Here is a 26,898-nt window from a genome sequence, read left to right on the forward strand (position 1 = left end):
TACAGCAAAAAAAACGGCATTTACCATCATGCAATATACTGGGAAACACCTACTTCAAATCTGATGTCAAAAACGTTTGTAGTTAATGTTGGTTGCATGCATTAAACCGAGTTGATGCTCAATAAAAGGCTCTACTTTTGTCTTGCTCAAATATCTAGCGGCGGTTTTCTGAGAATGATGAGCGCGCCTCTGCTAAACAGTGACGTCAGATCGGGCAGCCATATTTGTGCGCGCTAGTAGCTAACGGTCGGACGGATTCGTATGGGGAGAGGAAACCAGGGCAAGGATTTAGTCCAGATTGTGTTTACTTTTCGACTTTGCCAGGGATCGAGGTTACACAGAAATGTCGGAGGAAATTGAGGGAACAAAGACGACCGAGGAGACGTTGGTAAATGACCAGAACGTACGTGTATTTGTCTTAAACACAACCACACTGCTAACCAACGACTGTCAAGCTGCACTGGCACTGCAATGCACACGATCATATGGGATGCAGGTTTTTAGCTAGCTAGCGTTAATCCTTTCTAACTAGCTAGCTGTCGTGATTGATTATCCACAACATCAGTTTGTTCTACTTAATAAATACCAGTTGGTGTCTAAACAAACTGTTTTCCATAACTAATTGCAGTCGTAACTAGCTAGGGCTTTTCGATATTACGCTAACGTTAACTAAGGAATTCAGCTAGTTAACGTTAGCTAGCTACGACAGTTAACGTTAGCTGCCCATAATGCTAGTTAGTTAACTAATGAAGTCATGATTATTTGGTAAACACAAGCGGAACAAATCCCCTAATTATTGTTTTTCCTTAACTAATGTGTAGTAATAGCTAACGTTATATAATTGACTTGCTTGTTGGATAACGACTTAACAAGCTAAGTTAGCTAGCAAGTAAATGCTAGCTAGCTATGTCGATTTGTGTCTATTTTAGCCAGCTAGTTAGCTAACGAACAACTGTCATTGCCACATTAGCCAGCTAGCTTTAACCACATTAACCAACAAGTGATCTAACTAGTTAGCTACCACTATCAAAGCCATCTAACGTTAGCGAAGTTATGTTGCTTTCAGTGGCTTGACCACTGTTGTCTACTTTAAAGATGGCAATCTGGCTTGACTGTCAACAGTGACTCGCCCCACGATGTACTGAAGGCCAGTGTTTATGTTCTGTCCTTTAGTTAGGTAACTCATATAATCCATATTCCATTCCTTCCAACCCTCTCAACTCTTGCAGTGTGCCCGCAGCTTAGGAGGCATGGTGAAGGCACTCTAGGCATGTCTAACTCAGTTGGTAGACATGGCGTTTGCAACGCCAGCGTTGTGGGTTCGTTTCCCACGGGGGGCCAGTATGAAAAATGTATGCACTCACTAACTGTAAGTCGCTCTGGATAAGAGCGTCTGCTAAATGACTAAAATGTAAATGTATTAATTTGTTCATGCTCCAGATTCCTCTTATTACTGCTGTGGTGGTTTTATAGCTAAATCCCTACTTCAGCTTCTAGTACAACACACATCAACCAGCTTTAGTTTATGTAATGTCTTCATACAGGCACATATCACATGCCAGGCAGGCTGTCACTTTAACAGAAATCCTCTCTCAATGTTGTTTAGCAATACACATTGCATTTACCAGGACAAAGGCCCTATGTTAAGGCTGTACAGGCCTTGTCTGTTGTGCAGGCCTGACGGAGGTGTCTGCTGCTGTGGCTGTTGGCTGCCTGCAGGCTCAGTAGTAGCCAGGACAAACCTATTTTAACGATTTCACTAATATCATTCAAATGAATAAATCATAGCACATTTTTGGGCTCATTCAGTAGTTTTTCCTGATAAAGTGTTAAAAGTACCATTTATATTCCTGAAACATGCATTGAAAATGATACTGTTGCTGCTTCCTGTTGCCATGTCTTTTTGAGTGTCAAAACACCAGTTTACATTTCAAATTCATAATCAATATGCTGAAATAAGTTATGATATTTTGAAGACCATTACATAAGTTACTCCCTACACACACGTCACACTTGTGTTCAGATTACTTGTTTTTTTGCTAAATTAGTACCATATAAACAGGACCAATATTTACCAAGGAGTCACTCAAGACTGGAATTGATTAGCTTGTTCTACTGTAATCAATAGCGCGCACAAATTAATCACTCATGTTGATATTGTATTGAAATCAATGGAACTGGGACAATAACTGCAGCGACATGTACTGTTTGCGCTCTTCTCACAGACAAACCTCAATGAACTTGGGTATACTGCATATATGTCGATTAGATGACAACCTGGCGTAGCCATTTATCAACTTAAATCTCTGTAAGAAAACATTTTCTCGCACCCCCTTTTGCCCTCAATTTGTCGGGGCATGGACTCTACAAGGTGTCGAAAGCATTCCACAGGGATGCTGGCCCATAGTGACTCCAATGCTTCCCACAGTTGTCAAGTTGGCTGGATGTCCTTTGGGTGGTGGACCATTCTTAATACACACGGGAAACTGTTGAGCGTTTGTTTGACGTCCCTACCAGTAGTAGCAGCCCTGCTCCCTCCGCATGTGGGTGGCGCAGGTGTTTTCAGGAGCTGATGTGACAGACCACAGTGTGCTTGCTTAGCATAGCTTCGGGTACACTGTCCGTACAACGGCTCAAACCCTGGGCACACTGCCTCGCAAACACGTGACCATCCGCTTGACAATGCCTTTAGCCAGCTTGCAATTGTTTGTGTGTTTCAGGAGATGGACGACAAGGTGATCAGTCCAGAGAAGGTTGAGGAGGCCAAGTTGAAGGCTCGCTACCCAAACTTGGGACACAAACCTGGAGGCTCCGACCTGCTACGCAAACGCCTGACCAAGGGGGTGAGTGCACACTCCCAAACCCTACCTACCGCCCTACTTTCTCTCCTAACCTATCCCCACGAGCCTACAGTTCGCTCTCTCTCTCGCTCAGCATCAATTAGACTGTTTTTTTGTTTTTTTAAAGTTACAGGTTGTTTTAAGTCTAACATTCTCTTTCTGCAGCAAAAGTATTTTGACTCTGGGGACTACAACATGGCCAAGGCCAAGGTGAAGAACAAGCAGCTTCCTGCAGCCACGTCAGAGAAGAGCGGAGGGGGAGAGATCACAGGAGACCATATCCCTACACCTCAGGACCTGCCGCAGAGGAAACCTTCCCTGGTGGCCAGCAAACTGGCCGGCTGATACACACACTGTCCTGTCTCTAACCCTGTCAATACTCCTAACAATCACCCTACTACACCTGTTCCTGTCTCACTACCTCCCCCCATCTACTCCTGCACCAGTCCCAGAGAGACCCCTTCCTGGTGGCCAGCAAATTGGCACACACCCCTAACCGCCTGTCCCTTGTTCTGTCCCTCACCCTCTTCACCCAGTCCTCTCAGCTTCCCTTCACCTTCCACTCTGTTATGGCTCCCTCTTCCTCCTTTTCCTCCTCCCCTCTCTGTTCTTGTTTATCTTCTATTCTCATGTAAAAATACACTGAAAGCAAGGATGAGGATGTGTAGAAGAGAGAGGGAGTGGGATGACTCCACTACAGAGGAGGAGACTTTAAAGATGACTGGGACCAGCAAATTGGGTGGCAGGTAGCTTAGTGGATAAGAGCGTTGTGCCAGTAACCGAAAGGTCGCTGGTTCTAATGCCCGGGCCGACTAGGTGAAAAATCTGTCGATGTGCCCTTAAGCAAGGCACTTAACCCTAAATGCTCCTGTAAGTCGCTCTGGATAAGAGCGTCTGCTAAATGACTAAAATGTAAATGTAAATGACTGGAACTCTGTCCCAGATGACACCCTATCCCTATATAGCCCTATGGGCCCTGGTAAAAAGTACACTGAACACCTTCCTAATATTGAGTTGCACCCCTTTTTGCCCTCAGAACAGCCTCAATTCGTCGGGGGCATGGACTCTACAAGGTGTCGAAAGCGTTCCACAGGGATGCTGGCCCATGTTGACTCCAATGCTTCCCACAGTTGTGTCAAGTTGGCTGGATGTCCTTTGGGTAGTGGACCATTATTGATACACACGGGAAACTGTTGAGCATGACAAATCCAGCAGCGTTGCAGTTCTTGACGCTCTCAAACTGGCACCTACTACCATATCCTGTTCAAAGGCACCTAAATCTTTTGTCACCCTCTGAATGGCACACACACAATCTGTCTCAAGGCTTAAAAATCATTCTTTAACCTGTCTCCTACCCTTCATATAAAATGTATGCACACATGACTGTAAGTTGCTTTGGATAAAAGCGTCTGCTAAATGGCATATTATATTATATCTACACTAACTTGAAGTGGATTTAACAAGTGACATCAATCAGGGATCATAGCTTTCACCTGATCAGTCTGTCATGGAAAGAACATGTTTTGTACTCTCAGTGTATTACGTTTTACATTTTAGTCATTTAGCAGACGCTCTTATCCAGAGTGAGTGCATACATTTTTTTCTTACTATTTAGGGAATAGGGTGCCATTTTGGACGCACACCTGGAGAGTCTAACATAGGAGGGAGGAAGGCCGACTGGAGCCACAGAGAGTCTTAAATTGCACCCTATTCCCTATGCAGTACACTACTATCAACTAGAGCCGTATGTGGCTGCCCTGCGAGCCTCTGGCCCAAAATGGTTACACTACATAGGGAATAGTGTTCCATTTGGGACACAGACAGACGGTCTCTCTGGTCTAGAGGGTTGAATGTCATCTCCAGTCCTGTTAGCTGATTGTGTACATATTTCTAGTTGTGTTGGAGAGGAGTGAGGCCGAAATCAGCCTTTTAGAATGTTTTACCCTAGAATATTATGATTTACCAAACACGTTGTTATTAGTGTTATGTTGTCATCTAAATTATGCTGTAATGTGCTTGAGTGATTGAATATGAATATAACCTTGATAATGACTGACCAGAACCTCTCACTACTGTTGTTTTGTTCTGTTTAAATGCTACATATATGTCCCAAATGGCACCCTATTCACTACATAGTGCACTACTTTTGACCAGGGTCCAAAGGGCTCTGGTGGTGAGAATTATTGCATTATATAGAGAATCTCCAATCACACCCTTCTTTCTGTATAGTGCACTACATTACACCCACTGCCACATAGGGCTCTAGTCAAAAGTAGTGCACTATTGGCGAGTTTCCAATTAGGATTTACCCAAAAGACTCAGACTTTTCTGTTTCCATCTACGTGGGTCGGCACCCGTGTCTCACTGGGCCATGGCTCCAGTGGACCTGCTCTGACTTGGGGCCAAGCCCAGGCCCTGGGTACTTTTCAGCTTTATTTGCATAACAATGGCTAACTATGAACTTTAACACCTTCTCACAAAGCTACTGTCTTGAATGATGTAGAGGTTGTTGATTCTGCTCGCCCCAAGTCTTTAGTGGCACTCTCCTGATGGAAACAATAACACTAGAGCTTACATTAAAACACTGTCGACCCACTAGTGTGGGGGTAAGTTTCATTGGAAAAGCACCAACATGTATGGCCCCCCCAAAAAACTCCTGACCAGGAAAAACTCTGGACCCTATTTGTAACCTTTAACCAGTGTCTATAGTATTTCCTGGTCAGGTCACATGGTCAGGAAAACCCTCCTGTCTCTATGGTGTGGTTTGAGACCAGAGTGGCTATCAGAGGGAGGGGTGAATGTCACAGGAGGTTGGTGGCATCTTAATTGGGGAGGATGTGCTCGTGGTAAGGGCTTGAGTGGAATGGTATCAATCACATGGTTTCCATTTACTCTGTTCCAGCCATTATTATGAGCTGTCCTCCCCTCAGCAGGCTCCACTGGTGAATGGAGATGGAACAGCAGGATGATGTGACAGGGTCTAAAGACATTTCATTTAGCTCCAAATTAGCTGGCCTCACACACACACTCCAACTCTCTCACACACACTCACTCCCACTCTCCCTCTTTCTCTCTCTCACACACACACACTCTCCCTCTCTCTTGTCACACACACACTATCTCCCTCACACATACCCACCCCCTTTGTCCAGCATATCCTTACAAATATCAATGACACCATATTCCCTATATAGTGCTCTACTGTATATATGCACAGGCCAGTCCACTAGTAGAGGTGGGGGTGTGGTCATCAAGGGTCTGAAGCTGAAGCACTACATAGTTGAGGTGTGCTTGTATTTGACTGCCCCCCTGTCACTTTGTGCCATTTTGTTTTGTAAATAAAATAGTTTTGCACAAACGGCTGTTGGTGTTTGATGACTGACTCCATGCAATGACAGAGATCATACGATCATCTATGAAAGATTGTATACAAAGGAATGATGTATGCAAATGTAGAGGCCAGTTAGTATTACATGAGGGATAACACCAGCAGAGCAGAAGCACCACCAAGATAAATCTTGATCAAAATGTATATAAATATGCTGGATTTATCTCCCATTTAAGACACAAGCTGTGGCCAAAGACCGACAGACCCTAGTGGAAGAAAATTGTTGCAGCTTTATGACCCACCCGGGATGAAGAGTGCTAAATTAGTAGGCATATGACACATGGCAACCAGGGCTGTATTCATTAGTCGGATTCCGTTGTAAAACGTTTAGTCTGTTGCAATCAAAACGGAAAACGTTTGGCATCGAAAATGAGAGTTTCTGTTGGACAAATTCAGGCAGGTCGCTACCCGTTCCGTTCTGTTTGCTTCCGTTCGGCTCCTATAGTAAACGGTTTCTGTTGCAAAACGTTTTGCAACAGACGAAACGTTTTGCAACGGAATCTGTCTAATGAATACACCCCAGTCTTCTAGTTCGATTTATAGATGTGTTCTCAACAGAGGACAACAGCCAGCAGAGCGAAAGAAATACAGTGATACATCATTTAAAAAAAAAAATTATATATCCTCTTGATTTATCTATGAGAAGCACCCACTTATTATGACACGGGACACAGCAACCAGTCTTCTAGTTATATATATATATTTTTCTCAACAGAAGACTGACTCCAGCCGTTTACAATTAGGAATGTAGAACGTTACAGAACATCTGGAATTTCAGATAGAACTGTGGTCTAGATCAGATTATGATTAATTTCTCTCTATTGTGTAATCATGTCAGCAACGGGTCTAAAGATGACATTTCTAGATCTAGACAGCTGAGAAGTTCTCTGGTCGTTCAGCTGACTGGAGGAGAGGTGAATCAGAGTTTTTATTACACGAACAAGTTGAACAATACTCCTACTCACGCCTCTGAAATAACCACACATAGAGTTATGTAGGCCTACCTACAGTTTCTGACTAGCAGGCTTCTAACCATAGTTCTAACCAGCAGAACTAAAGCGATGTCGCCTCTTGGCCACAGGGGTGCGCTGTTTAGCCATGTTTCCGAGCCCATGGCAACAACCGCGTTTCACTGAATCATTTTATCCATCATCAATTCCCATAATGCTCCGAGAGATGCCAAAATATCGAGGTTTTCCAGGTATGATGGTGCTATGTGTTGTACACTAAAAGGAGAGTAACCTAAAACCTGGAGGGATTTTTATTTATTAACTGCGAGGAAAAAACGGAGCGGCGACCTACTGATGTTCAAATCTAGCTGCTGAGATTCATGGAAAAAGGACACGACAGCTGCAGTATGGCAGCGTCGGAGCTGTACACAAAGGTAATGGAATCAACATAATCGGGCTTTGCCTTGTGCGTTTATAGCGTTTCTGCAGCGCTTTCTTCAATGAGCACAAAGCAAAGAGCTTGTTTATAATCATTCATTCGTTGATGGCGGGAATGAATGAGAGGGAAGTCTTTAATACAAACAGCGAGATTGACAGGTCACAAAGCCTCGCGCACCGCGCAGGAGGTGATTTTCGGACATCAAAACAATGCTTGGTTTTTGGAATGAATGAAAAGCGTTTGAAGCAGCGTCCTACAGCTTGGGGGACTATATACAGTACATGTAGGTTGACATGCAGTAGCCTATGACTGAGTGAAGGCACCTTCTATATTTAGCTCTCTGCTGTGTTAAAATGGGTGCAGCAGCAGAAGCATCTCAGTTGACAAAGCGCCGAAGCGGTGGGCTCTGAGATTCGGCCTCTGTCTCTGCCCTTCATAGCCCCCGGCTCAGAATGACTGTCAATTTGAATGTTTTATTATTCGGCGTAATGTCATCATCTGCAGGTTGATGCACTTTTTAAAAGCCGATTTTTATTATGGTATAAATGTAGCATCGCACTGGCTACGATGGAGAATGTTGTTTTTTGTCCTAAATAAATCATGTTATTTTGTCAACTGGCAGTGGCACAGTCATGTTTGTTCTTGTGTTTATACAGTCGTGGTTTATAACGGAGGACAGGCCTTTTATTTGAGCTCGAGGCTGGGATTCGGTTTGGGGTACGGAGGAGAGAGGAATTATGCTGATACCAGCGCTGACGTCACGGGCCCCGCTCACGTCACCGCCGGTTGTTTTGAGATTTTTCCCCCTTTTTGGGTCCAGGACCATGTTCAGTATGAGAACGTTCTCGAACGTTGCAGATAGAAATGCCACAAATAGAACCGACGTGATTCCGTATTCTACAAGTCAGAGATGCATGTTTGTTCTACATAGGATATTTCTAGCTGAACGTTCCAAAACTTTCCATCCTGCTGAACGCGGCCCAAGCTCGAGACAGCTCGGCCAGGGGAACGGTGAGAGCTGAGAGATAAAGGCTTGTCACTGCCTGATCAAAACAGGCCAAATATAGGGATGCAATTTGAGTTTAGTATAATTATAATATAGAAATGAATGACAACAGCCTAGAATAACCTTACCCAACAAATAAAATTAATACTTCTTTGTTGTTGATGTTATTGTTTTTGACCAACAATGTGAGGAGGAAATTCGGATAGATGAGGGGGCAGAGAGTGTGGGTGTGCGTGTGTGAGAAAGAGAGATGAGTTGCCCATCCTCCACTAGGCCAGCTGCTGTATTCAGAATGAACAGAGTGGTGTGTGGCATGAATGTGAATGACTGATACCCTGAAGTGTCCGGGTCCTCAGGGTTACTACTACCACATCCATCCACACACCAAAGGAAGGAGTGTGTGGATATATTAGAAACATATAGAAAGATTGCGATGGAAATACACTGCCGGTTGGTCGGTCTGTCTATCTGTCTACAGACATGACTATCCATACTTAGGATAAATTCACCGCTGCACAAATGAAGGCTCTCCATAAGAACTGAAATGTCTGTGTGCATTGCTAATGCCTTGTAGCCTAAGTGTCAAAGGGCGTGTCAACTCAGAGGTTTTCCCTGAGGGTGTGTGTGGTTTTCTTCGTGAGTACAGAGGTCTAGGGAACACTCTTCTTTTTGTCTCTCTAACCAATAAACAGTTAGTTCAGAGGGTCCTCCCATACTCAACACACACACACACACACACACACACCAGTGTTTTCCACAAGTACATAGATTAGCCAGCCAACTAGAAAAAGTAGACAGCCAGGTGCCCCTGGTCCGGGGCTTGCCCCCAAGGGTTAGATTTTTTGCCTAAGGAGCTTGCCTCTCGTACATTCTAATACCATGATTCCATCCGAAATGCACAGCAAAATTATTCAATACTTTATCGAGTTTACCTCCCAGATTGGAAAAATTAGTTGTGGTATTGTGTAGAGAGACATGACTTTACAATTCAAATGACAGAAAATGTATGAATTCAGTGAGTTGTTTTGGATATGGTCTAGGTCTATATGATCAGGACTATTTTCTAAGTAAGAGAAACCTTTTTTAACGTTTGATCAGTCTTCTCTTGAGATCAGTCTTATTTACAGTTTTACTGCAAGATATGTATTGCCACAATGTTTGTTCTTCAAATTATGTATTTTATAAAAATAAATAGCCCACATTATCTTGAAAAATAAATAAAAGGTTACATTTAAAAAAAGAAAAGGGTTATATCAGTCTTAAGAATTACATTTATCTGATTATACATAGCCTATATTAATAACAAAGTATCATTAGCCTAGGTAGGGCCCTATACAATCCATTACATTTTTTGCCTGATTCCGTTTTGTTCTTTCCCAAATTCAGTTTTCTTCATTTTGTTTTTCCAGGTTTCATTTTCCCCCATTTTCTTTCAGGTTTTCTCTCTCAAAATCACACACACACAAAAAAAAAATAGAACATCCAATTTTTTATTTTTTAGGAGACCACTTTTGAAGTCTGGGAATAATCTGAGAAATGTAGATTTTTGGGTGTAGTTACCCTTTAATTCAAGTGCACACCTAGGAAGAGGCTGTTGTTTAGCGGTACATGTAATGGGAGTTTGCAAAACAAATACCCACTGGATTGAAATAATCATGATATCATTCTGCCAGGTAGGCATAGGCTACTTTATAGTTAACATTTAATTGAGAAGGTTTTGGGGAAAGCCTTTCCATCTACCAGAAGACTGTTTTCATTAACATCATCACTAAAGGCTACACAAAGTGGTAGATGCACGCACCGCACACTCACAGACAGGAGCATTCTCTTTGCCTCTTCAGGAAGTTGCAGGAAATACCAATCACTGATGTCTTCTGTTCATGTCTTAAGATAAACTTGGTTGATACATTTAATTGATTCCCTACTAAGGTAAATACATTTTTAAATATTGTTGAATTACTTTTTAATGCCTGGATTCCGTAAGGGCCCCAATTATCATATTTGAACCAGAATGAGGCTTTCCACTAGCTATTGTTCCTTCCGGGAGCCGGAAGGAGAGAGGGAGGGAGGCGGAGGGAGGGAGGCGGAGGGAGGGAGGCGGAAGGAGAGAGGGAGGGAGGCGGAGGGAGGGAGGCGGAAGGAGAGAGGAGAAAGAAGGCAGATAAACGTACAATGAAGAAACACATAGCTAAGTATATGGGACATGTAGCAATCAAACTCACAACCCTGGTGTTGCCACTAACAATAACTATAATTCTGCTGGTGCCAGCACAAACCCACAACTCAAAGGGTTAAGTTTAGGTCTAGCTTACAACATGACCTTACTCTGTTGGAATGAATGTCAGCTCATTCTCTCGCACTATAGAAAAATGTCTTGTCATTTTGACAGCATTAAAATGACGTCTCTGCTGTCACAGGTTGGTGAACAAAGAGTGTGTCTAGTCATCAGGCTGTAGCAGGCTCCAGTAGTCAGTCAGGTCTATCCTATAGGGCAGCTGTAGCAGGCTCCAGTAGTCAGTCAGGTCTATCCTATAGGACAGCTGTAGCAGGCTCCAGTAGTCAGTCAGGTCTATCCTATAGGGCAGCTGTAGCAGGCTCCAGTAGTCAGTCAGGTCTATCCTATAGGACAGCTGTAGCAGGCTCCAGTAGTCAGTCAGGTCTATCCTATAGGGCAGCTGTAGCAGGCTCCAGTAGTCAGTCAGGTCTATCCTATAGGGCAGCTGTAGCAGGCTCCAGTAGTCAGTCAGGTCTATCCTATAGGGCAGCTGTAGCAGGCTCCAGTAGTCAGTCAGGTCTATCCTATAGGACAGCTGTAGCAGGCTCCAGTAGTCAGTCAGGTCTATCCTATAGGGCAGCTGTAGCAGGCTCCAGTAGTCAGTCAGGTCTATCCTATAGGGCAGCTGTAGCAGGCTCCAGTAGTCAGTCAGGTCTATCCTATAGGACAGCTGTAGCAGGCTCCAGTAGTCAGTCAGGTCTATCCTATAGGGCAGCTGTAGCAGGCTCCAGTAGTCAGTCAGGTCTATCCTATAGGGCAGCTGTAGCAGGCTCCAGTAGTCAGTCAGGTCTATCCTATAGGACAGCTGTAGCAGGCTCCAGTAGTCAGTCAGGTCTATCCTATAGGACAGCTGTAGCAGGCTCCAGTAGTCAGTCAGGTCTATCCTATAGGGCAGCTGTAGCAGGCTCCAGTAGTCAGTCAGGTCTATCCTATAGGGCAGCTGTAGCAGGCTCCAGTAGTCAGTCAGGTCTATCCTATAGGACAGCTGTAGCAGGCTCCAGTAGTCAGTCAGGTCTATCCTATAGGGCAGCTGTAGCAGGCTCCAGTAGTCAGTCAGGTCTATCCTATAGGACAGCTGTAGCAGGCTCCAGTAGTCAGTCAGGTCTATCCTATAGGACAGCTGTAGCAGGCTCCAGTAGTCAGTCAGGTCTATCCTATAGGACAGCTGTAGCAGGCTCCAGTAGTCAGTCAGGTCTATCCTATAGGACAGCTGTAGCAGGCTCCAGTAGTCAGTCAGGTCTATCCTATAGGGCAGCTGTAGCAGGCTCCAGTAGTCAGTCAGGTCTATCCTATAGGGCAGCTGTAGCAGGCTCCAGTAGTCAGTCAGGTCTATCCTATAGGACAGCTGTAGCAGGCTCCAGTAGTCAGTCAGGTCTATCCTATAGGGCAGCTGTAGCAGGCTCCAGTAGTCAGTCAGGTCTATCCTATAGGACAGCTGTAGCAGGCTCCAGTAGTCAGTCAGGTCTATCCTATAGGACAGCTGTAGCAGGCTCCAGTAGTCAGTCAGGTCTATCCTATAGGGCAGCTGTAGCAGGCTCCAGTAGTCAGTCAGGTCTATCCTATAGGACAGCTGTAGCAGGCTCCAGTAGTCAGTCAGGTCTATCCTATAGGACAGCTGTAGCAGGCTCCAGTAGTCAGTCAGGTCTATCCTATAGGACAGCTGTAGCAGGCTCCAGTAGTCAGTCAGGTCTATCCTATAGGGCAGCTGTAGCAGGCTCCAGTAGTCAGTCAGGTCTATCCTATAGGGCAGCTGTAGCAGGCTCCAGTAGTCAGTCAGGTCTATCCTATAGGACAGCTGTAGCAGGCTCCAGTAGTCAGTCAGGTCTATCCTATAGGACAGCTGTAGCAGGCTCCAGTAGTCAGTCAAGTCTATCCTATAGGGCAGCTGTAGCAGGCTCCAGTAGTCAGTCAGGTCTATCCTATAGGACAGCGGTAGCAGGCTCCAGTAGTCAGTCAGGTCTATCCTATAGGACAGCTGTAGCAGGCTCCAGTAGTCAGTCAGGTCTATCCTATAGGGCAGCTGTAGCAGGCTCCAGTAGTCAGTCAGGTCTATCCTATAGGGCAGCTGTAGCAGGCTCCAGTAGTCAGTCAGGTCTATCCTATAGGACAGCTGTAGCAGGCTCCAGTAGTCAGTCAGGTCTATCCTATAGGGCAGCTGTAGCAGGCTCCAGTAGTCAGTCAGGTCTATCCTATAGGGCAGCTGTAGCGGGCTCCAGTAGTCAGTCAGGTCTATCCTATAGGACAGCTGTAGCAGGCTCCAGTAGTCAGTCAGGTCTATCCTATAGGGCAGCTGTAGCAGGCTCCAGTAGTCAGTCAGGTCTATCCTATAGGACAGCTGTAGCAGGCTCCAGTAGTCAGTCAGGTCTATCCTATAGGGCAGCTGTAGCAGGCTCCAGTAGTCAGTCAGGTCTATCCTATAGGGCAGCTGTAGCAGGCTCCAGTAGTCAGTCAGGTCTATCCTATAGGGCAGCTGTAGCAGGCTCCAGTAGTCAGTCAGGTCTATCCTATAGGGCAGCTGTAGCAGGCTCCAGTAGTCAGTCAGGTCTATCCTATAGGACAGCTGTAGCGGGCTCCAGTAGTCAGTCAGGTCTATCCTATAGGGCATTGGGGAGAGCACAGTCCTTTAGTAGCTCAGAGAAGAATACAGCATCTCTCGGCTCAAAGATGAACACACTTTCCTCATCCTACTGATCAGGTCAGCAAGTTAAGACAAACTGCTGGACCATTACATAATTGTGTGTTTTCCTCGGACGCTGATGCAGGACATGTGCATTAGATTACCACGGTAACCCTGTTATGGTAATTGAGCGGCGAAGTCATGTCCACAGTGCTCTCTACATGACTTCCTGCTGCTCCACACACACACACACACACACAGGTAAACACGCCTTGTTCTGTGGTGTGTGTGCAACTTTCTGGACACAGTGTTTGGAGCAGTAGTAAAGGGCAAAGGAGCTGACTCGCTGAGGCAAAATACTTAGTAAGGGGCAGAATACTTAGTAAGGGGCAAAATACTTAGTAAGGGGCAAAATACTTAGTAAGGGGCAAAATACTTAGTAAGGGGCAAAATACTTAGGTAGTTCTGTGGTTGAGGAGACTCATGGAGCTTTAGTTTGCTTGTGTGTGAGAGACTGCCTGTTAGAGCTGGGCGATATGGACAAAAACCCAAATCACGATAAATTGACTGAATTATCACAATATATATTTCCCTTGAAACTACTACCACTACTACTTGTTGTATCTATCACTTGTTCCATCAACAATCACATCATCATCCCAGCTCGTGTGTGTGTGTGTTTGAGCGATAGTGTGTGAGTTTTTGTCTGCCTCGTCCTCATGTGACTGAGGGGTGGTAGTCTGGGCTGGGAGGGCGGGAGCTGGGCTGTTTGACTGAAATCTGGGTCGTCCAATGACAGGGTTGGACCAGGGCAAAGTAGAAGGCAGAGGGAGAGAGACAGAGTCCTGATCGCTGTCAGACACAATGGGTATACTTCATCTGTCCACAACGCTATAACCATCACTAATCCATTCACCTCCCTCCGTTGGCAAGGTGTGTGGTGGTCGGTGTGTGTAGCAGGGAGTGTGTTGCAAGGTGTGTGTGTGTGGGGCCGGGAGGTGAAGAGGAAGTTTAAGATAAGGCTCTGGGATCTGCTGAGACGTGAAGATGAACGAGAATCAGGAGTTGGATTATATGTTTGTCAAAGTAAGTTCACTTCCTTTCACTTGGCTTGGCTTTGGTTGTTTCAGGCCTGTGTGCACGTGCAAGAGCATACTTGTCCAGTAGCTGTGTGAGTTGGTACTCTCTTTCTTAAACATGGAGGTCAGACTCCCCTGTCTCTCCTGTACCAGGAAGGGTTGTTTGTCTGTTGATGACCCTCCTGTAGCTCAGTTGGTAGAGCATGGCGCTTGCAACGCCAGGGTTGTGGGTTCGATTCCCACGGGGGTCAGTATGAAAAATGTATGCTAAAAATGACCAAAAAAATAAAAAATAAAAATGAAGACAGGCTGCGGCCTAAATGGTACCCTGTATGGCACCCATAGGGCTCTGTTTCAAAAGTAGTGTACTTTATAGGGAATAGGGTGCCATTTGGGATGTAGCCACAGTGAGTGTTCCAGTAGGCCTGGGTACCTCAGCCAACACAGGAACAACAGAGGGCTGCTCAACAGAAAATACTGTTTCAGCCAGTTAGGAGCACTATCTAGATTATCATACCTTCCTTCTGTCATACCCCGTTATACGCTATTATACTATGGGAATTCTGAACTGTACTGTCATAGTCAGGGCTACTCTACTGTCATAGTCAGGGCTACTGTACTGTCATAGACAGGTCTACTGTACTGTCATAGTCAGGGCTACTGTACTGTCATAGTCAGGGCTATTGTACTGTCATAGTCAGGGCTATTGTACTGTCATAGTCAGGGCTACTGTACTGTCATAGACAGGGCTACTGTACTGTCATAAACAGGGCTACTGTACTGTCATAGACAGGGCTACTGTACTGTCATAAACAGGGCTACTGTACTGTCATAAACAGGGCTACTGTACTGTCATAGTCAGGGCTACTGTACTGTCATAGTCAGGGCTATTGTACTGTCATAGTCAGGGCTACTGTACTGTCATAGACAGGGCTACTGTACTGTCATAAACAGGGCTACTGTACTGTCATAGACAGGGCTATTGTACTGTCATAGTCAGGGCTACTGTACTGTCATAGTCAGGGCTATTGTACTGTCATAGTCAGGGCTACTGTACTGTCATAGTCAGGGCTACTGTACTGTCATAGTCAGGGCTACTGTACTGTCATAGTCAGGGCTACTGTACTGTCATAGACAGGGCTACTGTACTGTCATAAACAGGGCTACTGTACTGTCATAGTCAGGGCTACTGTACTGTCATAGACAGGGCTACTGTACTGTCATAGACAGGGCTACTGTACTGTCATAGTCAGGGCTACTGTACTGTGTCATACTGTACTCCTGTTTGCCAAATGTCTGCATAGTAACTAATGGGATTAGACAGACAAGTTACTGTAAGACACTCTGATATGGGGTGACACTGTTGGTATGGAGAGGTGGGAGAGAGGAAGGGGGGAGAGGGGATGGGAGAGGGGGGAGAGGGGATGGGAGAGGGGGGAGAGGGGATGGGAGTGAGGGGAGGGGAGAGGAGATGGGAGTGAGGGGAGGGGAGAGGAGATGGGAGTGAGGGGAGGGGAGAGGAGATGGGAGAGGGGGGAGAGGGGATGGGAGAGGGGGAGAGAAAGAGGGGGGAGGAAGAGGGGGATAGTGGGAGGGGGGTAATGAGATAGGGAGGGAAAGAGGGCGAGCGAGCGCTCCAGGTAGTGTTTCCCAGGAATCAGGGATTTTCATCAACATAGTTTTTTCCCAAGATTCCTACATCTGCTCCCCTCCTCCCCTCTCTTCCTCTCCCTCGTTTCCTCTCCTCCTACCTTCTCCCCTCTCCTTTCCTCCCCCTCCTCCCCTCTCTTCTCCTCTGTTCTTATTCCCTCCCTCCTCTATTCTCTCATCTCTCTTCTCCTATCCTCCTCTTCCTCCTGTATCTCGGCTGAGGTGTGTACTTGGAGTGTTAAACCAAAGATGGTTTAGAAACTCTGTGGTTAAACAGAAAAGCAGCAGTTTCTCACATGAGGCTCTGTCATGTGATGACCCGGGTCATGTGATGACGGGGCCGCAGTCACCGCGAGATTAGTTCTACTGCTCACACACAGTGTTGACTAGACTAACCACACACACACACACACACACACACACACACACACACACACACAGAGGGCAGGGCTCCATTCAGGATGAATAAATCGTAGTCAAGTGTTTAATTGAGTGGAAACTGTTTCTGTTGAAGAACGAAGACATTGAAGAACATTATAATTATGTTGGCTCATAGGGCCATTGATGCTCTCCATTTTAGCAGAGAGAGGCCTGGCCAGGGGGTGGAGGCTGGATTTACTGCTGCTCTACAGCCCTGCACTGTTTCATCCTCCCCCTCAGCGGCAGTGAAGACACCAGGCCTGCAGGGTGAGGGCAGGCTGCAGTTCAACTCTCCTCATCCTCCTCCTCTCCTCCATCTGCAGTCACTGTCAGTGATCTGTAATGCTGAGTTGTGAAAGCAACATGGTGGATGTCTGGTTTGGCCTGTCCTGCTTTGTCAGATCAGGAGAAATAAAGGAATGAAGGATAGAGGAAGAGCGAACAAGAGGAGGGGAGGAGAGGAGGCGAAAGAAAGGGCGAGAGAGATCTAACTGATGAAGTGAAAGCTCAGTCTAAGAGGGTTAATCTACTTCTAATAATCCTGTTGGCTGTGAACAAATGTATAAACACTTCTGCTGTTACTTTCCCCCCTCCTCTCCTCTCTCCCCCTCTTCTTCTCTCCTCCCCCCTCATCTCCTCTCCTCTCCTCCCACTCCTCTCTCTCCATTCCACTCCCCTCCTAACCCTCTCCTCATGTCCCCTCATCACTGCCTCTATCTAAACCCACTGACATAACCTCTTGGAACTGAGTGAAGTTGAACCTTTCACTATCTCGCCTGAGGCCTTACCTCCTAACTCCCAGCCCTTTGTTCCTAATATCCTAGTTCCTCCCCTTAACCTCTTCCCCTAGCTCCTGGGTCTGTCTCACTAGCTCCTAGCCCCTAGTACCCTGTACCCGTAGTATCTCTCAGAACCTTTCAGTATTCACGGCTGTGAAAGGACTGGTATAACCAATAACGCTGGTAGAATGTTATTGTGTGTGTGTGTGTGTGTGTGTGTGTGTGTGTGTGTGTGTGTGTGTGTGTGTGTGTGTGTGTGAAAGAGAGAGAGTGGAGGTGTAGTTCTCTGTGTAGGGATTAGATTAGAGGTAAATCCAGAGTTAATCCAGTGCTGATCTTTAGTCTCTTAGTCAGTCCTGGATTAAAGGGCCGACCTGAGTCGCTACTGGCCTTTCCCTCCTACCAACCTGCCACACACACACACACACACACACACACACACACACACACACACACACACACACACACACACACACACGCATACACGCATACACACATTCACACATTCACACATTCACACATTCACACATTCACACATTCACACATTCACACATACACACATACACACATACATACGTACACACACGTACACACACACATATACACTACTCTAATAAAACTAACCACTGGGCTGGTAGTTAGCCTATAGGTTTGACCTATAGGTTCAGATCCCAGGTCAGAAGGTTGCTGGTGTTCTTACTGGATGCTCTTGGGCCCCTGAGGAAGGCACTGAACTACTAAACTGATCCAGGAGTAGGCCTGCAGTGTGAAACAGTTTGTGTCAGGTTAATATAGAACACACCACATGCCTCAGGGATATGTTAGCTCTACAGTAGCCCACTGAGCTAAAGCCTCAAGCAAGGTTACATCACACACTCTGCTGCTCGCTGTGGACCCCTCTGTCCTCTCACCCTCTCTGTAGCTCTTCCTCTCCCACTCTGATCAGCTGTTCCAGGTCATGAGCCAGGCAAGCAGAGGGTGTGTGTGTGTGATGAGAACCCCTTCACTCTGAGTCATGAGGGTTGATGTCACAAGGGGTATAATCTCCCCTTCTCTTCCTGCATCCTCCTCCTTAGTCCTCTCCTCCTCTCCTGTATAGTTGACCAGTCTAGCTGATCCCCACTAGCACCATGTGACAGACAGGGTCCTCTGACTTATCTCTGTGTGTTTTGGGGTAGAGTTCTACCCTTCATCTCTCCTCTACTGTAACCCTGGGGATCTGTCTATAAATATGACTCAATCCCACTGCTCCCCCCCTCCTCACAACATGGACTAGTAAATGGTTTACACACTTAATTGCAGCAGAAAGTGTGTGTGTGTGTGTGTGATTAGGAGGATCAGGAAGTGTGCTCAGCGGTGTATGGTTGTGTCACAGTGGGAGTGATGCTACTCAGTGAGGTGTGTGTGTGTGAGGCTATTTTTACCTCCAAACTCCCCTCTCTCCATCTCTTTCTCACTCTCTCCATCTCTCTCTCACTCATTCTATCGCTCACTCTCACTCCCTCACTCCTCCTTTCCATTGCTAGGAGCTGGGCTGTGAACCGCTCTCCTCCAGGAAGGAACAGGTAGAGAGAGAAAGAGAGAGAATAGCCTCAGTAACCCTGCTATAGGATGACTGAATCTCTGTGTTCTGTCGCGTCAGCACTTTTCTCTGCTGACCTCTCTACACACACTCTGCTCTGACCTTTCAGTGTTAAACGCTGGTGTGAAAGATTCATTTCAATTCATTGTGGACCATCACAAGAATACCTTTTCCATTACGTAGTGATAAACCATGATGGCATGACGATGACGTAGGTCTGAATATGTAAGCAACCTCCCACAATGGTGATTCTTGTCTGTCTGTCTGTGTGAGTGCATGGCTCTGTAGGCTATGAGCTAGATCATCAGACTTTTCCACAGAATGTTCCTGGAAGGTTAGGGGGAGTCATAAGGATATGAGAGCATCCTATCCGAGTGCCAACAGTCATAGTGCCAACACACATGCTCACACACACACACACACTGAAGCTTGTTTTCAGTCTTCATGTAAATCCTTCCTACCAATGAGATTATAACACATTTTACAGACTGTTCTCCTGAAAAAGCAGTATCATGTGGGCTAAACATTCTAGCGCTATGGAATTAGACCTAGGCTGGCCTGCTGTGTGTGCCTCTGAAAGATCTTCATATATAGGTCTGCTGGTGGTAATAATGGATTAGGGTAAACGATGATAAGCTTAGGGTAGTGCTGATCATCATTGAGCTGATTAATGAGACGGAAAGATCACTGATTGGCAATCTGATAGGCCATCTGTTTGACCTTTCCAATGGCATCTGTTAGAGCTGGAATCTACCACTCAGCTCTCCTCTGGTGACTGGAGTGCGTCTCTACCAATGTGTGTGTTACGGATGTGGTTCTGTGAACTTCACTCTTGTGAGCCTGAGGCCTGAAGACTTCTTCCTGAGCTAATGCCTTGGCTTTAGCTCAGCGGGCTAACATAGTCCAGTGGAAGGCTGAAGACCTGGGATCAAACCCAGTCACAGTGTGTCTGTGTGTTTCGCATGTCTTTGATCAGCTGACAGGCTCCTGCCGCAGGGCAGGGCGGGCTCTGAAAGCATTCCTGTCATGTTGTGATTGGTCACAGAATCATGTGGACTGGGTTTGGGACTTTATGAATGGCCAGCGGTATTGATCATGTTAGATGGTGAAATCATATCCAAACAACCATGGATATATAACAGCCTCAGTCAGCACTGTCCTAATCTGGGACACCAGCAGGCTCTCTCTATGCAGTAGAAATGGAGCCTAGGGACAGCACTGTACTGATGTAGGCCTTATGTAGCTTTATGACTTGGAGAATAAACTCTGTAGTATGTATTTATGTAATGTATAACCTTTCTCTACCTTCTCACCATCTCCTTTCTCTCTCTCTCTCTCTCCCCCCTCTCTCTCTCTCTCTCTCCATATATCTCCCTATCCATATCCATATCTCTCTCTCTGTCTCCATATATCTCCCTATCCATATCCATATCTCTCTCTTTGTCTCCATATATCTCCCTATCCATATCCATATCTCTCTCTCTGTCTCCATATATCTCCCTATCCATATCCATATCTCTCTCTTTGTCTCCATATATCTCCCTATCCATATCTCTCTCTGTCTCCATATATCTCCCTATCCATATCCATATCTCTCTCTCTGTCTCCATATATCTCTATCCACATCTCTCTCTGTCTCTCTCTCTCAGTTTGCTCGGGTGTGGATCCCTGATGCAGAGGAGGTGTGGAAGTCAGCAGAGCTCACTAAGAACTACAAACATGGAGATTCCACCCTTCACCTCACACTGGAGGATGGAATGGTGAGTACTGGAGGATGAAGAGGAGGAGAAGGGGGGTATAGGGTTGGGTGGTTGCATAACATCCTCTCATTTGTGATGAGATTCACAGTACACACACACAGTGAATCTATCTCATTATTGGTTAATAGTTTTCCTGTGAAAGCACTCTCCAGAAATGAACCAGTATGTTCCAGTGAAGACTCAGAGGAGTTGTAAAGGGCTGTTGTCTTCACACTGCAATATACCATATATCACCATACATATCATAACCTGTCCATATGTCAATGTTAACAAAGTCAACCAAGCCCAGTGGACCTTTCAGAAACATGTCCCATTTGCTGGCATATTTTAGTACATACATGAGGCTTGGCAGAGTTTGCTTATGTTCACCAACTGTCTGCTTTTTATGTCACTGGGTTACATAAAACCAGGACCTTACTCAGCTCTCACACACACACACACACACACACACACACACACACACACACACACACACACACACACACACACACACACACACAGGTGGCTGGTGAGGGGGGGCCGGATTACAATAATGGGTGTAATGAACTAAATTGAATGGTATAAAACCCAATGAAACCATGTTTGATACCGTTCCATTTACCAATGAAGGTGCCACCAGCTTCTCTGTTTAATCTGTGTTGTTCAGGACATTGAGCACAAGCTGGATGATAAGACGAATAACCTTCCTCACCTCCGGAACCCTGACATCCTGGTGGGGGAGAATGACCTCACAGCTCTCAGCTACCTCCATGAGCCGGCTATCCTGCACAACCTTAAAGTCCGATTCACAGACTCCAAACTCATCTACACATACTGTGGTATGCACACACAGACACACAAGGGTCCCACACACACACAGACACACACACACACACCAACCCCCTCTCTCCTCTCTCTTCCTGTAGGGATTGTGCTGGTGGCCATTAATCCCTATGAGAATCTGCCCATCTACGGTAGTGACATCATCAATGCGTACAGCGGCCAGAACATGGGAGACATGGACCCTCACATCTTTGCTGTGGCTGAGGAGGCTTACAAACAGATGGCCAGGTATGTGTGTGTGTGGCATGCGTGCCAGTGTTTAAACAGTTTTCCCATGGTTCAAACGATGTCAGTCTGAGAGCTTCCAGTGGAATAGAACAGTGTGTGGGTATTTACTGTCTGTGTTACCTGTGTTTCAAGTGTTCCTCTGCTCCTGGCCCCGCCCACTGCTCATGGCCCCTCCCTCTCTAACTAAATCTGTTTCTTAGGGTTTGTAGGTCAGAACTAAACCAGAAATAAACTGGTGGTCTCTGTTTCTCTCTTTCTATCTCTCCTTCTCTCTCTCCCCTTTTCTCTCTCTCCTTCTCTCTCTCCCCTTTTCTATCTCTCCTCTCTCTCTCTCTCTCTCTCTCTCTGTACAGCATGTTGTCTGCTAGAGTGACCTCACACACACCGTTTTGAGAACCAAGTCTAATAACTTTCCTTTTTTATGTGTGTATTGTTGTATTGGCATGACTGAGCCAACTAAGCTGACACATAGCAGACTCTTGCTTCCCTCACCGTCTCCATCTTTCCTTCTCTCCTGTATTAGAGATGAGAGGAACCAGTCTATAATCGTAAGCGGTGAGTCGGGAGCAGGGAAGACTGTGTCGGCTAAATACGCCATGCGGTACTTCGCTACGGTCAGCGGAGCAGCCACAGAGGCCAACGTAGAGGAGAAGGTCCTCGCATCCAACCCCATCATGGAGGTATGACTCCCCTCACCTCGCCTCTGCCTCTCCTCTCCTCTCTTCTCTCTTCTCTCCTCTCTCCTCTCTCCTCTCTCCTCTCTCCTCTCTCCTCTCCTCTCCTCTCCTCTCCTCTCCTCTCCTCTCCTCTCCTCTCCTCTCCTCTCCTCTCCTCTCCTCTCCTCTCCTCTCCTCTCCTCTCCTCGCTCCAGTCCTCTCCTCTCCTCTCCTCGCTCCAGTACTCTCATGTGGCATCTGGGGGGGGGGTTAGTGCTCTCCCCTGTGCCCATATGGCCTCTCTCCCATCTCCTCTCTTTCTCTCCTCCTCCCTTCCCTCTCCCCCTTGGTGTAAGGATGACATCACTCCTCTCACAGCCCTGTCAGCCAATCAGTGGTCAGCATCACAGATGAACAGGAAGCCTTCTTCCTGCTGTGTGTGTGCTGTGTGTGTGTGTGTTGATGTAAGGACACATTACCATACTTGCCTGTGCAGCTGAAAGCCTCCTTGTCTTTAGGGAACAGTAACAGTGTGTTTTCTCTTAACTCAGCTAGAGGAGAGCTCTCTCCTTACACACACTTTAACCCCTATATAGTGTGTGTGTGTGTGTGTGTAGCAGAGCTGATTTCCACTGCAGTTAGTCAGTTGGTGATATTTGCTTTAGGCATTTCCAGTCCCTGTGCTGGCGTTGTGAGGTCTGATTATCTGGGCAGCGCGACTGCAATAAAGACGACCTTTAACACCACCACTGACTACTGTGCTGTGCTTTGACTGCAGACCCAGCAGGACTTCATCCCCCATGATGCACAGCAGCAGCAGCAGCACCACCACAGTATCTCTCTCCCCATGTCCCTCCCCTCCCTGCTGGACAGTTTAGTTCTACACCATCACATGGCCCAGCTAGCCTGGAATGCACACTGAATACTAATGTCAAAACACTGCCTTGTTGTAAAAGGGGGGGTGATATGCTGATATTGCTGACCTAATCTATATTTCTCGCTCTCTGTCCGTGTGTGTGTGTCCGTGTGTGTGTGTTCTCTAGGCGATAGGAAACGCTAAGACGACTCGTAACGACAACAGCAGTCGTTTTGGGAAGTACATCGAGATCGGCTTCGACAAACGCTACCGCATCATCGGCGCTAACATGAGGACATATCTACTGGAGAAGTCTAGAGTGGTGTTCCAGGTGAGTGTCTCTCTAAACAAGTTCAGTATTTAGCAGTGAATTCCTCCTCCACTCCAGTTCAGGAAAACACACCCGGACCATACACACACACCAGTCATCAGTTCACATTCCTTCTTTTTACCTGTCTGTCTGTCTTTACTTCTGCTCAGTCTACCTTTCTCTCTCTCTCTCTCTCTCTCTCTCTCTCTCTCTCTCTCTCTCTCTCTCTCTCTCTCTCTCTCTCTCTCTCATCCATCCTTCTGGCTGTCTCTCCTTCCACTGTCTTTCCTCTTCCTCCAGGTCAGGAAAACACAGGAGACAGAACACACATCAGAACACATTCCTTCTCTTCACCTGTCACTTTACCTCTGTTCTATTCTGTTCTTCCTTCCTTCTGTGTCCAGCTCATTCCTGATATGAGCCTATTGAATAAGTGTTTTAGTCCTTCTCTCTCTCTCTCTCTCTCTCTCTCTCTCTCTCTCTCTCTCTCTCTCTCTCTCTCTCTCTCTCTCTCTCTCTCTCTCTCTCTCTCTCTCTCTCTCTCTCTCTCTCTCTCGTGTCGATCTGATCCAGGTCACACAGCTGAGACGGATCAGGAAGGTGCACAACTTAGAAAGTGCACACACACAAACAGATGCACACACAGATACACACACTCGCACACAGATACACACACACACACACACAGATACACATGCACACAAAAACACATTGTTCAGATGAGGAATGAGGATAGTGGAGTATAGCATGTCTTCCCAGACTTGAGGAAGCTGCAGTGAGTCCTGTACTGCAACACACATTCCCCACATTCCTTTCTGCAACAGCACCTGGGTGTGTGTGTCTTAGTCTGTGGTGGAAATGTTGCAACATTAAAACTATACGAGATTCTAAACAGCATGACAGTGTTCTGTTGTCTGTATACAACATTGCACACTGGAATCTGCTGGCTGTATAGAACACACTATCTGAAACTGCCTGACTGTGTGTGTCTGTCTGTCGGTCTGTCTGTTGGTCTGTCTGTGCAGGCGGACGAGGAGAGGAACTATCACATCTTCTATCAGCTGTGTGCGTCCTCCCATCTACCAGAGTTCAAGAATCTGAAGCTAGGTAAGACACACACAAACACACACTCTCCATTGGATGGTTGGACGCTTCCTAAGCTTTGAAACGTATCTATCTATTTGTTTATTAATTAGCCTGACAACCCATCCACATGGCTCCGGCCAAACACCACGCCCACTAGAGTTTCTTCTCCACCATGAGTCTGGATTTGCTTTCCTCCCTCAATACATAGAATGTGAACACATTCTAACCGTTCTGATTGGTCCCGATTCCAATGGGTTGAGCCCAGCGTACACAAATCATGAATCACGTCATTGGCTTTGATACTGTGATTGGTTTGAGACGATCCAATCGTTAATGAATTTGTTTTGTACAACGATCCTCATTTTGAAGTCGGCACAAATGACTTCTGGGATGGCAGTTTCAGACTGAATGTATGAAGCGATCGGTCGAGCAGTGGAATTAAATTCAGGATGAGTCGTCAAGCAATTTATTGATATCAATAAATGACAAATGGATAAATAAAAATAGTGCCCCAGTCGTTCTCCGTGATCATATAGGTGAGATGTGTAACAGGGGTAGAGGAAATAGTACAGTGTATTTGTAAACAAACAGAAACGTGAGGACAGACAGCAGCCATATTGAGTCATATTAACTGTGGGATCATATTAACTACAGTAGAGCTCCTATTCGATCAAACTTCATGTTGTGGGTGTGAGGCAGTGCCCAGCTGCCTGCAGAGAGAGATGGAGGGAGAGCGCATGTGTGTGAGATGGCAGAAAGAGAGACTGTGTCATCTAACGAGGCTGTTTGTTGCACAAACACACATACACACACACTTAATCTCTGCCACACACACACACACACTGCCCTAGTCTCTCTCAGCTGGCCTCTTGGCAGAGACACACCACCAGAATGGAGGGGTTGTCACGGTGATATCAGCCCTGAGTTGCCAGGCAACAGTCTATGGTTGCTTTAATCTAGGGAAGGCTTTGTTTTGGGAGTGTGCGTGTGTGCACACTTTCTGCGTGCACGTATTAACAAGAGTATTCAATGTATCACACTCAAACATCAGGTCAGGATTGGGCCCTGTATAATCCCAGTGACCCTAATGTAGCAGTATTCTCCTGGTCAGCTGCTCTAAACAGTTGAATAGAATATAAGACTTTCTATAGGCTACTGATTAACCACTGTTGATTTAGTGTGTGTGTGTTTTTGTGTGTCCATGCAGGTAGTGCTGATGACTTCCACTGCACCAACCAGGGTCGGAACCCGATCATCGATGGAGTGGACGACGCTAAAGAGATGTGCACAACACGACATGCCTTCTCACTGCTAGGTAATATATACACACCTGACATTCCTTCTCACTGCTAGGTAATATATACACACCTGACATTCCTTCTCACTGCTAGGTAATATATACACACCTGACATTCCTTCTCACTGCTAGGTAATATATACACACCTGACATGCCTTCTCACTGCTAGGTAATATATACACACCTGACATTCCTTCTCACTGCTAGGTAATATATACACACCTGACATGCCTTCTCACTGCTAGGTAATATATACACACCTGACATTCCTTCTCACTGCTAGGTAATATACAGTGAGGGAAAAAAGTATTTGATCCCCTGCTGATTTTGTACGTTTGCCCACTGACAAAGAAATGATCAGTCTATAATTTTAATGGTAGGTTTCTTTGAACAGTGAGAGACAGAATAACAACAACAAAATCCAGAAAAACGCATGTCAAAAATGTTATAAATTGATTTGCATTTTAATGAGGGAAATAAGTATTTGACCCCTCTGCAAAATATGACTTAGTACTTGGTGGCAAAACCCTTGTTGGCAATCACAGAGGTCAGACGTTTCTTGTAGTTGGCCACCAGGTTTGCACACATCTCAGGAGGGATTTTGTCCCACTCCTCTTTGCAGATCTTCTCCAAGTCATTAAGGTTTCGAGGCTGACGTTTGGCAAATCGAACCTTCAGCTCCCTCCACAGATTTCCTATGGGATTAAGGTCTGGAGACTGGCTAGGCCACTCCAGGACCTTAATGTGCTTCTTCTTGAGCCACTCCTTTGTTGCCTTGGCCGTGTGTTTTGGGTCATTGTCATGCTGGAATACCCATCCACGACCCATTTTCAATGCCCTGGCTGAGGGAAGGAGGT

The 26,898-nt window shown here is 46.1% G+C and overlaps 2 protein-coding genes across 2 annotated transcripts in view; both read left to right on the plus strand.

The window, feature by feature from the left end:
• The first annotated feature begins 220 nt into the window (after positions 1 to 220).
• LOC311111744 (cAMP-regulated phosphoprotein 19-A-like) lies at positions 221 to 4,902 on the plus strand. Its single transcript, XM_084154558.1, has 3 exons — positions 221 to 403; positions 2,721 to 2,843; positions 3,006 to 4,902. Exons 1-3 carry the CDS (start codon positions 344 to 346, stop codon positions 3,183 to 3,185), a joined length of 363 nt encoding a protein of 120 aa, XP_084010684.1. The 5' UTR covers positions 221 to 343; the 3' UTR covers positions 3,186 to 4,902.
• A 2,512-nt stretch (positions 4,903 to 7,414) lies between these two features.
• LOC311111669 (unconventional myosin-Va-like) overlaps positions 7,415 to 26,898 on the plus strand; it is a 48,090-nt gene continuing 28,606 nt past the window's right edge. Inside the window, exons 1-8 of the mRNA XM_084154458.1 lie at positions 7,415 to 7,612; positions 20,675 to 20,785; positions 21,432 to 21,603; positions 21,691 to 21,835; positions 22,359 to 22,515; positions 23,535 to 23,678; positions 24,683 to 24,764; positions 25,951 to 26,058. Of these exons, the coding sequence (XP_084010584.1) occupies positions 7,559 to 7,612; positions 20,675 to 20,785; positions 21,432 to 21,603; positions 21,691 to 21,835; positions 22,359 to 22,515; positions 23,535 to 23,678; positions 24,683 to 24,764; positions 25,951 to 26,058 (973 nt within the window). The 5' untranslated portion in view covers positions 7,415 to 7,558. The remainder of the gene's footprint in view (positions 7,613 to 20,674; positions 20,786 to 21,431; positions 21,604 to 21,690; positions 21,836 to 22,358; positions 22,516 to 23,534; positions 23,679 to 24,682; positions 24,765 to 25,950; positions 26,059 to 26,898) is intronic.

The sequence above is a fragment of the Coregonus lavaretus genome (assembly GCF_964263955.1).
Source record: "Coregonus lavaretus genome assembly, chromosome: 37".
Classification (NCBI taxonomy): domain Eukaryota; kingdom Metazoa; phylum Chordata; class Actinopteri; order Salmoniformes; family Salmonidae; genus Coregonus; species Coregonus lavaretus.